This window comes from Dendrobates tinctorius, unplaced genomic scaffold (genome assembly GCF_039654945.1).
Source record: "Dendrobates tinctorius isolate UK_male_01 unplaced genomic scaffold, ASM3965494v1 ptg000192l, whole genome shotgun sequence".
NCBI classification, from domain to species: domain Eukaryota; kingdom Metazoa; phylum Chordata; class Amphibia; order Anura; family Dendrobatidae; genus Dendrobates; species Dendrobates tinctorius.
Genome location: NW_027361859.1, coordinates 12,384,587 through 12,397,039, shown reverse-complemented (window position 1 = coordinate 12,397,039; position 12,453 = coordinate 12,384,587). Strand labels below are relative to the sequence as shown.

The 12,453-nt window shown below is 50.4% G+C and overlaps 1 protein-coding gene across 1 annotated transcript in view; it reads left to right on the top strand.

Moving 5' to 3' along the window:
- The window catches only part of LOC141055968 (uncharacterized), a 186,824-nt gene that overhangs the window by 164,845 nt on the left and 9,526 nt on the right, over window positions 1-12,453 (top strand). Inside the window, 1 exon segment of the mRNA XM_073552659.1 lies at window positions 8,525-8,746. Coding sequence (XP_073408760.1) covers window positions 8,525-8,746 — 222 coding nt within the window.

The window sequence follows — 12,453 nt, the reverse complement described above, 5'->3', positions numbered from 1 at the left end:
CACACGGCTCCGCTCCGTACACCTCGCACACACACGGCTCCGCTCCGTACACCTCGTACACACACGGCTCCGCTCCGTACACCTCGTACACACACGGCTCCGCTCCGTACACCTCGTACACACGCGGCTCCGCTCCGTACACCTCGTACACACACGGCTCCGCTCCGTACACCTCGTACACACGCGGCTCCGCTCCGTACACCTCGTACACACGCGGCTCCGCTCCGTACACCTTGTACACACACGGCTCCGCTCCGTACACCTCGTACACACACGGCTCCGCTCCGTACACCTCGTACACACGCGGCTCCGCTCCGTACACCTCGTACACACACGGCTCCGCTCCGTACACCTCGTACACACACAGCTCCGCTCCGTACACCTCGTACACACACGGCTCCGCTCTGTACACCTCGTACACACACGGCTCCGCTCCGTACACCTCGTACACACACGGCTCCGCTCCGTACACCTCGTACACACACGGCTCCGCTCCGTACACCTCACACACACACGGCTCCGCTCCATACACCTCGTACACACGCGGCTCTGCTACATCCACCCTGTAAACCCCTCCTGACCCCACACATAAACTTCCCCTCATCCAGCACCATGACAACCAGCACAGCAGAGTCCTGCATACACTGAGGGCCCTGATCATGTGACCCCTGACTCCTCCCCTCCTGTGACCTCATCACAGGTCCTGTGCGCACAGAGCAGCCGTATATGTGGCAGACGCTCCTGGATCTTCTCCTTTCTGGGCCGGTTCCTCCTGTGAGTCCTATTAACCCTTTCTCCCCTGTTTCCTCCTTATGAGGTAATAACTCTGGATCTTCAGCGGATCCCAGAGATTCTGACGTTTTATTGTGACAAATTGTTCTTTGTGTCTCTGGGGAATTTCTGACGATTATTATTTGTGTTTGTTGTGAAAATATCCGAAATTTGGAGAAAATATTGAACATTTTGCACCTTTCAAACTTTGAATTGTTTTTGCACTTAACCCCTTAATGACCTGGAGCTTTTTTCGGTTTTGTGTTTTTGTTTTTCCCTCCCCTTCTTTCCAGAGCCATAGCTTTTTTTATTTTTCTGTCTATATGGCCATGTGAAGGCTTATTTTTTGCAGGACGAGTTCTACTTTTGAACAACACCATTGGTTTTACCATGTCGTGTACTAGAAAATGGGAAAAAAATTCCAAGTGCGGTAAAATTCCAAAATAGTGCAAATCGCACACTTGTTTTTTGTTTGGCTTTTTTGCTAGGTTCACTAAATGCTAAAACTGCCCTGCCATTATAATTCTCCAGGTCATTACGAGTTCATAGACACCAAACATATCTAGGTTCTTTTTTATCTAAGTGGTGAAAAAAAATTCCAAAGTTTGCTAAAAAAAAAAAAAAAATTGCGCCATTTTCTGAGACCCGTAGCATCTCTATTTTTCGTGATCTCGGGTCGGGTGACGGCTTATTTTTTCCGTGCCGGGCTGATGTTTTTAATGATGCCACTTTTGTGCAGACACGTTCTTTTGATCGCCCTTAATTGCATTTTAATGCAATGTTGCGGCGACCAAAAAAAACGTAATTCTGGCTTTTCAATTTTTTTCTCACTATGCCGTTTAGTGATCGGGTTAATCCTTTTATTGATAGATCGGGCGATTCTGAATTCGGCGATACCAATTATGTGTAGGTGTGATGTTTTCTTTATTGTTTTATTTTGAATGGGGTGAAAGGGGGTGATTTAAACTTTTATATTTTTTTTCAGATTTTTTAAAACTTTTTTTTATTTTGGCATGCTGCAATAGCCTCCATGGGAGGCTAGAAGCCTCCACAACTTGATCGGCTCTGCTACATATAGGCGATGAGCAGATTGCATATATATCTAGCAGAATAGGCGATGCACGTGTTTCCGGCCCGGCAGCCAGAAGCGCTTATTAAATACCGCTATCAATGTTTGATCCTGGGATTTAACTAGTTAATAGGTGTGGGTGGATTGAGATTCCACCTGCGCCTATTGCGGGTACATGTCAGCTGTTCAAAACAGCTCACATGTCCCGGCTTTGATGCGGGCTCACCGCCGGAGTCCACCTCAAAGCGGGGGATCTGACCTTGGACATACTATTGCGTCCAAGGTCAGAAAGGGGTTAAAGTGCCCCTGTCAGCGGTATTGTGATAAGTAACCTACAGACAGTGTCAGGTTGGCGCCGACATACTGATTATATTGATACCTGGTGATGAAATCCGTCTTGTGGTTGTTTAATCTTTATTTTCAGTTAATGAGTTTCTCGTGCCCTAAGGCGAGGTCGGTGTATGTGGTGCTCTGTATTCTTAATGCAGACTGCTGACAGGTCGTGGTCAGTACAGGAACAGATCCGTAGTCCGCCATTTTAGCGGATTTTAACTGACAACGAAAACTGATGTGTGAAACAGGCCTTATAAGGGTTAAAAGTTGATCAGCGATTTTTTTTTTTTTTTTCCCTTTTTCCCTTTTCCATTTTTCCAACTTTTCAAAACCCTTTTTAGGGACCACCTTGCATATGAAGTGACTTTATAGGGCTTAGCTAGCAGAAAATTCTCAAAAGTGACACCATTCTAAAAAAATGCACCCCCCTCAAAGTGTCCAACACCTCGTCCTAGAAGGTTATTAACCCTTCAGGTGCTTCACAAGAATTAATGGAATGTGGAAGGAAAAAATGAAAATTTTACTTTTTCCCACAAAAAAAATGTTACTTTAGCTCCAAATATTGCTTGTTAAGTAGGGTAACAGGATAAATTGGACCATACAATTTGTTGTGCAATTTCCCCTGAGTACGCTGATACCCAATATGTGAGGGAAAACTACTTTTGGGAACAAGGCAGGGCTCTGAAGCGAAGTATTACGTGCCCCGATGCTCACCTGGGGTCCTCCTCCTCCCGGTGCGTCCCTCCTTCATCCTCGCGCCGTGCCCTGTCTGGCTTTGCAGGGTCACGCCGCGTCAGAGGCACGCACATGCGCACTCGCTCGTTTCTCACCGCGGGGCATCCTGGGAGCACGTGACCCGCTGGCTCCGCCCCCAACATGGCGGCGCCCACCGGGTATTTCTGTCTGGCGTCTCGAAAGGTAAGACGCCTGTTTGTCTTCCTCTGTGGCGCTAGCGTTCCTGCGCAGCGTCGCCCCGACTCTCAGGTCCCCCCTCTCTCTGGTCTGCGCTCTGCTCTCCGCTCCATAGCTCCGACTAGACCCCCGCTCTGTTTCCTCTGCTGCCTCCGTGCCTGTACCTCGCCTGGTCCTTCTCTGCTGCTGTCATCGGCTGATCCTTAGCTAGGGTTCCGCCCTTTCCCCTAGGTCAGTTCCCCCTAACCTTTCTCCCTTCTTTCTTCCAGCGTTCCTGTCCTGGCTCCATCCTGATCGGTCCTGGTTCCCTACGTTCTGTTCCCCCTGCTCCGGTTCTACTCTAGTCAGTATCCTTTGGCCTTTCCCTCAGTGCACTCCCTGGGTCGTCCCTTTGGTTCCGGCTGTCGTGGTCTCACCCCCCTTGGGCCTGCCCCTAACACTCCCTGTATAGGGGGTGGTCATCACCTGGGCCGCTCGCCCTCGGGGCCTCTGGAGCCACGACCCAGAGGGTCCACTCTCCGGTTCCTACTTAGAACCGTAACAGAACAAACAGGCCATGGACCCTGCTGGAGCCGCTGCGGCTCAAAAGGAGTTGCTGTTTTTGCGAGAGAATCAAACTCGTATCATGGCTTTCATGAAATCCATGGATTCTCGTCTTTCCGGGCTCCAGTCCTCTGACCCCGGGAATGCCTCACAACTGGCTGGACTGCAGCAGGAACTGGCCCAGCAAAGGGATACCCAGACCCATATCCTCAGTTATATGGCCTCCATAGATGACCGCTTACTCTCCTTACAGTCGGCTGCGGCAGCCCCCGTTCCAGCCCAGGCGCCTCACCCGCCACCCCGTTTAGCTAAGCCGCCCCGCTATAATGGGGATCCCAAGCTGTGCCGAGGTTTCCTGAATCAATGCCGCCTCCATTTCGAACTCCTGCCCCTGCAATATCCCACTGAGCGCGCTAAGGTGGCTTTTATTGTCTCCCATCTTGAGGGAGACGCTTTAGCGTGGGTTAACCCCCTCTGGGAACGTGATGATCCGGTAGTCTCCCAGCTAGGTACCTTCTTCGAGACGTTTCGTCGAGTGTTCGACGAGCCGGGTCGCCTGGCCTCTACTACGGAATCTCTATTTAACCTCCACCAAGGGTCCCAAACCGTGGGTCAGTATGCCATCCGATTCCGAACCTTATCTTCTGATTTGGGATGGAATAACGAGGCCTTGGTAGGGGCCTTTTGGCGAGGCCTCGCGGGTCGAATTAAGGATGAGTTAGCTGGGCGGGATACTCCCACTGCCTTAGAAGATCTCATTTCGCTAGCCACACGTATCGACCTTCGGTTCCAGGAACGTGCTCGCGAGAGGAGACTTCCCCGTGCTTCCCCAACTATCCGCGCTCTACCCTGTCTTCGACCCGGAATATCCGCTTCTGCTTCCATGCCTGAACCCATGCAAGTAGACCGGCTTAAGGTATCTGCACAACGCCGGGAGGAAAGACGCACTCACGGTCTCTGCTTCTACTGTGGTAGTGACTCCCATCTGGTCCGTACCTGCCCGGAACGTCCGGAAAACTCCTCCGCCTAGGTCAGGTAAGAGAGGCCTCCCTAGGTGTGTATGATACCTCTCTACCCCTCACTCTGTCTGTCTTGTTGCACGTTGGTGGAAAACGTTTTTCTCTGGCAGCCTATGTGGATTCCGGCGCAGCGGGAAATTTTATTAGGCTCAAAGAGGTTCTTAAATTTTCGGTCCCGGTCAAGACCTTAGAAACTCCACGGATCCTTGCTTCCGTGGATGGTAAACCTCTCCAAGAGACCATTACCTTGGTCACCCATGAGGTAGAACTCCAGGTAGGGGCCCTACACAAGGAGAGGATCGCTTTTTATGTCCTAGCGAGCATCTCTCACCCTATCCTTCTAGGCCTTCCCTGGTTACGAGCCCACAGCCCTACCTTAGACTGGCATAAGGGTAATATCCTGCGCTGGGGGGAGTCCTGTGGGTCTGGGTGTCTGCTGCCGGTGCGTCCCGTGGGTGGTTCTCCTTCCCCTTTCTTACCCTCCGGGTTGCCCATTGCTTACAGCTCTTTTTCGGATGTTTTTGACAAGAGGGAGGCCGAGAACCTTCCGCCTCACCGACCCTATGATTGCCCCATCGAGCTCGTCCCTGGAGCCACCCCTCCGCGGGGTAGGATTTATCCGCTCTCGCCGGCAGAGACGCAAGCCATGTCGGAATACGTTCAAGAGAACTTAGCCAAGGGTTTCATACGGAAGTCTTCCTCTCCTGCGGGCGCAGGCTTCTTTTTTGTCAAGAAGAAGGACGGGTCGCTCCGCCCGTGCATTGATTACAGAGGTCTGAACAGCATCACGATTAAGAACAAGTACCCGTTACCCCTCATCCCCGAACTCTTTGATCGCCTGAGAGGGGCGCAAATATTTACCAAACTTGATCTTCGAGGAGCCTATAACTTGGTCCGAATTCGCGCTGGGGATGAGTGGAAGACCGCATTCAACACCCGTGACGGTCACTATGAATACCTGGTGATGCCGTTTGGCCTCTGTAACGCACCAGCGGTATTCCAGGAGCTCGTTAATGATATTTTTCGGGATCTCCTTTACTCCTGTGTCGTAGTTTATCTCGACGACATTCTTGTCTTCTCTCCAGATCTCTCCACCCATCGACGAGATGTACGGCAAGTGTTGCAGCGTCTAAGGGAGAACCACCTATTTGCCAAGTTGGAGAAATGCGCCTTCGAACAACCGTCCCTGCCGTTCCTTGGGTATATCGTTTCGAAGTCTGGATTGAGGATGGATCCCGAGAAAGTGTCCACGATCCTGGCCTGGCCCCGTCCCCTTGGTCTCAAAGCCATTCAACGCTTTCTCGGCTTCGCAAACTATTATAGGCAATTCGTTCCTCATTTTTCCACCATAACCAAGCCCATCTCTGCTCTTGTGCGCAAAGGAGCTAATCCCCGCCTCTGGCCTCCCGAGGCAGAAGACGCCTTTCAAGCTCTGAAGAGAGAATTCGCTACAGCGCCCGTTCTCCACCGTCCTGATGCCGAGAGACCCTTCATTCTCGAGGTCGACGCATCCTCCGTGGGAGCGGGGGCGGTTCTCCTGCAAAGAACCTCCTCTGGCCGGACTGTCACCTGTGGGTTCTTTTCTAAAGCCTTTTCTCCCCCCGAACGCAACTACTCCATTGGGGACAAAGAACTACTAGCAATCAAACTGGCTTTAGAGGAATGGCGTTACCTTCTCGAAGGAGCTGTCCATCCCTTTACGATATTTACCGACCACAAGAATTTGGCCTATGTTCAGTCTGCCCAAAGGCTCAATCCCCGGCAAGCCCGATGGTCCCTATTTTTTGGACGCTTTGATTTCGAGCTCCGCTTTCGTCCAGGTAATAAGAACATCAGAGCTGATGCCTTATCAAGATCATTTCTCCCGACCGATGAAGAGGAGAGCCCCGCTCACATCATCGATCCAGCAAAGATCGTCACCCTAGCCCCTCTAAGTTTGGTCAACCCACCACCAGGCAAGACCTTGGTATTGGACCATGACAGAGTAAGGGTTCTGCACTGGGGACACTCTTCTAAGATCGCCGGGCATGTTGGAGCCAAGAGGACTCTATCCCTCATCTCCCGCCATTATTGGTGGCCTTCACTCCGCCAGGATGTCCTGGAATTTACCGCTTCTTGCTCATCCTGCGCCCGGAATAAGATTCCACGACAGCTACCCTCTGGTCTCTTACATCCTTTGCCGGTTCCATCGGTTCCCTGGAGCCACATCGCCATGGATTTCGTCACGGATCTACCTCCATCTTCCGGCTGCTCTGTCATTTTGGTGGTGGTAGACCGTTTTTCCAAAATGGCTCATTTCATCCCGCTACCTGGTCTGCCTTCTGCGCCCGAGTTGGCGAAGATCTTCGTGCACCATGTTTTCCGACTTCATGGTTTTCCCCAGCACATCGTGTCTGACCGTGGTGTTCAATTCACCTCTCGTTTCTGGAGAGCTCTCTCTAGCTCAATGGGAGTAGTCCTGGACTTCTCCTCCGCCTATCATCCACAATCCAACGGCCAAGTGGAGCGGATCAATCAGGTGTTAACCACTTATCTTCGACATTTTTCTAATGCACACCAAAGTAACTGGGTCTCACTGCTACCCTGGGCGGAATTTGCTCACAACAATCACCCCAACGAGTCCTCTTCCAAGTCTCCCTTTTTTGTAGTTTTTGGGCAGCATCCGGGCATTCCTCTCCCCGTGTCCCCCACCTCGGGCGTGCCGGCGGCGGACTCCTTGTCCTCAGAATTCTCTAAAATTTGGGAGGAGACTAAAACGTCCCTTGAGAGAGCTAGCGATCGGATGAAAAGATACGCCGACAGGAGGCGCCTGGACACCCCTCCTTATCATCCAGGCGATAGGGTCTGGCTGTCCTCGCGCTTCCTTCGACTAAAAATCCCCTCTTATAAGTTAGGTCCACGTTACGTTGGCCCCTTTGAGGTTTTGACTCGCATCAATGATGTAACCTATAAACTAAAATTGCCTGCCTCCCTGCGGATCCCCAACACTTTCCATGTCTCGCTTCTCAAACCCACAGTGTTTAATCGCTTTCAGCCAGCCTCGTCCCACGCTCCGCAACCTAGCTCCGCTGGGGACGTCTTTGAAGTCAGGGACATCCTGGCAAAGAAGACCGTCCGAGGTAAAACCTTCTTTCTGGTAGATTGGGAGGGATTCGGTCCTGAGGAAAGGTCATGGGAGCCCCGGGAGAACATCAATGCTCCTCATATCATGAGAAAGTTTCTATCCCGCCTGAAGAAGGAGGGGAGTAAGAGAGGGGGTACTATTACGTGCCCCGATGCTCACCTGGGGTCCTCCTCCTCCCGGTGCGTCCCTCCTTCATCCTCGCGCCGTGCCCTGTCTGGCTTTGCAGGGTCACGCCGCGTCAGAGGCACGCACATGCGCACTCGCTCGTTTCTCACCGCGGGGCATCCTGGGAGCACGTGACCCGCTGGCTCCGCCCCCAACATGGCGGCGCCCACCGGGTATTTCTGTCTGGCGTCTCGAAAGGTAAGACGCCTGTTTGTCTTCCTCTGTGGCGCTAGCGTTCCTGCGCAGCGTCGCCCCGACTCTCAGGTCCCCCCTCTCTCTGGTCTGCGCTCTGCTCTCCGCTCCATAGCTCCGACTAGACCCCCGCTCTGTTTCCTCTGCTGCCTCCGTGCCTGTACCTCGCCTGGTCCTTCTCTGCTGCTGTCATCGGCTGATCCTTAGCTAGGGTTCCGCCCTTTCCCCTAGGTCAGTTCCCCCTAACCTTTCTCCCTTCTTTCTTCCAGCGTTCCTGTCCTGGCTCCATCCTGATCGGTCCTGGTTCCCTACGTTCTGTTCCCCCTGCTCCGGTTCTACTCTAGTCAGTATCCTTTGGCCTTTCCCTCAGTGCACTCCCTGGGTCGTCCCTTTGGTTCCGGCTGTCGTGGTCTCACCCCCCTTGGGCCTGCCCCTAACTCTCCCTGTATAGGGGGTGGTCATCACCTGGGCCGCTCGCCCTCGGGGGCTCTGGAGCCACGACCCAGAGGGTCCACTCTCCGGTTCCTACTTAGAACCGTAACACGAAGGATCGACATTGGAAATGTAAAATTGTCTGGAATCCATAGTGGACGCCATGTCACATTTGCAGACCCCCTGGTGAGTCTAAACAGTGGAAACCCCACATATGTTCCTATTTTGTAACCTAGATCACTTAAAGTTATCTAGATGTGTGTTGAGCACCTTGAATAGCGAGGTGCTTCACAGAATTTTATAACATTGACCCGTGAAAATAAAAAAATCACATTTTTTCCACAAAAATATGTTTTAGCCACAATTTTTTTTACATTTTCCCAAGGGTTACAGGATAGAATGGACCCCAAAATGTGTTGTGCAATTTCTCCTGAGTACGCCGATATCCCCATATGAGGTGGAAAACTACTGTTTAGACGCACAACAGGGCTTTGAAAGAAAAGGACGCCATTTGGCTGGAATAGATTGCAGACACCATTTCTACTAAAATGTTGCTTTGGCCCCAAGTTTGTAATTTTCAAAAGGGGTAATAGGAGAAAACAAACAGTACAATTTGTTACACAATTTCTCCTGAGTACGCCTATACTCCATAAGTGGTCAAAAACTATTTTTGAGGCAAAGTTCAAAGCTTAGAAGGGAATGAACACCATATTACAGTGCAGATTTTGCTGTTATGGGTTGCATAGCCCCTGAAGTGCCAGAACAGTAGACCCCCCCCATCCCCTATAAGTGACCCTATTTTGCAGACTATACCTCTCAAAGGTCATCTATGAGGGTAAATTAATTTTAAACCATTGGGCGGTGAAGAAAAAATAATTACATTTTTACCACAAAAAAAATAGTTTTAGGCTGGTTTCACATTTGCGTTAAAACAACGCTGCGCCCTGCGTCGTTAAGCCCCGCCCCGAGCCGGCTCCCTGCCCGCCCCATCCGGGATCACCGCCTACTTTCGCATTTGCACGCATGCGATCGGCGCACCCTATCTTTAGAATAGGGTGCGCAGATCATGCGCTGCCAGTGTGAATGTAGCGTGCTGCGCACTTTTGACAGTGCGCCGTGCGCGCCGAAATGCAACATGCTGCATTTCGGCGCGCACGGCGCACCGTCAAAAGTGCGCAGCACGCTACTTTCACACTGGCAGCGCATGATCTGCGCACCCTATGCTAAAGATAGGGTGCGCCGATCGCATGTGTGCAAATGCGAAAGTAGGCGGTGATCCCGGATGGGGCGGGCAGGGAGCCGGCTCGGGGCGGGGCTTAACGACGCAGGGCGCAGCGTTGTTTTAACGCAAATGTGAAACCAGCCTTAGCCCCATATTTTACACTTTTACAAGGGGAAATAGGTAAAATGGCACCAAAATTTGCACACAGTTTCAGATGAATGTGGCAATACCCCATTTGTGGCAGTACAGTACTTCTTAGCTATACGTCGAGACTTGGGAGGGAAGGAGCGCCGTTTGACTCTTGGAGAACAAATTTTCTTAGAGCCCCTAAGTGCCAAATGAGCATTACCGCCCCTTGAGTTACCACATTTTAGAAGTTACACCCTGCTGGGAATTTATCTACAGGTGAAGGGACAATTTTGTGCTATTTTAACTCCATGGGTGTATTGCAGAAACAAGCAGCAATGGATGTTGTTTAGTAAAAATTGCAAATCTGCCATTTCAGTGCCCATACATTATGAAGGATTATTCCAACTCTAAGGCTGCGTGCACACGTAGTTTTAAGTGCTGCGGATTTGTCCGGGCGGATTTGATGAAAACTGCAGGTCAAAAGACTTGCGGTTTATCTGCAGTTTTTCTGCCGTTTGCCTGCGGATTTCCCCTGCGGTTTGACACCTGTCATTGACAGATGGCAAACCGCAGTGGAATCCGCACAAAGAATTAACATGCTGCGGATTTGAAGCCGCAGCAAATCCACGTGGAAAATTCCGCAGCGTTTTTCAGTTTCCATTGATTAAAATGATACTGTACAACGCAACAGATCCTGCTGCGGACCCGCAGGGCCAAAAACGCTGAGGATCCGCAGCATAATCTGCAGCGTGTGCACGCAGCCTAAAACCTCAAGACTTGTATATATGGCCACATGCACCTGCCCCCTAGATTATGTAAAGTGGTAGATCGGCTGATTCAGCTGTACAGGGAGGTGGACACGGGTATATTGTCTCCTTAATTACGTCCTTGGTTTATTAGATGCAGTATAAACCAAAGTGAAGCACAAAATAAACACGGTCCTCTGGGGAAAAAAACAGCAAAACAAAGAGGTAGAACAGTTCTTGTGTTAGTGGGGATCATCCCGCTCAAGGTTAGCAAGGTTCAGCTTTTAGCATACACAGCCACTTCTCTGGAGTGTTCCTCTCCAGACACTGAACACCTGACTGCCTCTGGAGGCCAGCTATTTAAGCCCCAGACCACACCCTGGGGTGGAGATAAGGTGGATGACCTCCCACTTGCTCCATGGTTGCCAACAAAAACTCAGCCCTTCAAAAAAATTGGCTACTTAATGCCTTCTAACACTTAATGTGCTGGAGGATAAACTACTGGGTTTTTAAAATCACTGGAGCCATTAGCCTCAGCGAAACATATATCCCCTCCAGCACCTTGCTTGTGACTCTGTCACATATCCCCTCCTCTACCCAAAGCCAGAGGTTTTGGCACCTTCACTTGCTAACCAGGGAAGTCTGGACAGGGCATCTGCGTTACCATTTAATTTCCTGTGCTCCACATGAAAACTAAAGTCTTGGAGCGCTAGAAACCACCTCGTCACCCGGGTGTTCATCCCTTTCTTTTCCCTCATCCATCTCAGGGGCGTATGATCTTAAACTAGTCTGAACTTCCTGCCTAACAGGTATTAACTCAGGGTGTCAATTGCCCACTTGATGGCCAAGCATTCTTTCTCTACCATGGCATAGTTCTTTTCACAAGAGAGCAATTTCCTACTCAGGTATAGCCTAGTACGGCAGCGGTGGAAATACCGATCCCAGTTTGGAAACTTGTGGACTGGAGGAAATGTATTTTGGCCATCTACCTGGATTTGTTGTACAACCATGGATGTAAGGAATAAAAAAATAGTTGCCTCGTTAACCTGTCTAGGTGATAATTACAACCCACAACCTCAGATCTTCACAGATCAATGACCATAGGTGTGCTCCAGTGTGGAACTCATAGCTACAGGCATGTGCAGTCACGGGTACGAGTGGCGAGACAGCAATAATTTTTTCTGGTGTTTCAGTATAAAGCACGTCATTTCTGGACATGCACACTAGGGAATAGATATTACTGGACCTCTACCTCGTGAGAAGTAGCGCGATGTACATTATTGTGGCCAAACTCCATTCTCTAGATCCTGTGAAAATTCACCTATAGGAATGGGTCTCCTTGCCTTTGGTTTTGGATGAAGTGGGATATTCAAACATGGACACCTGGCTACTGGGCACATTATGCTGAATATCATGAATAATGATGCCATCAGTGAGCTGGGGCGTCGTATGTTCCTTCTCCTTTGGCAGTATCAGCTTTGTTTAGCTACAGAATAGGGTAAGGTACTGACTGTGACAATTATTCAGCAGCATCATTATTTGCATCTGTTTTATATAAATCCACAACAAGACATTCATCTTGTAATTTTGCTAGTTTTGAGTATGTATAAATTTTAGTCTATGTATGGGGGCGCTAAAAGGAAACTTATTGGACGCTGCCTCTGGCCCGGCCTAATAGACCTTCATACATTGCAGCCCAGACACCATTATTAGGCGTGTAAGTATTGTAGTAACTAGGCCGCCCCATACTATGGAGTACTTGGAGGCTGAGGAACATTCAGCCGAACTCTGTCACA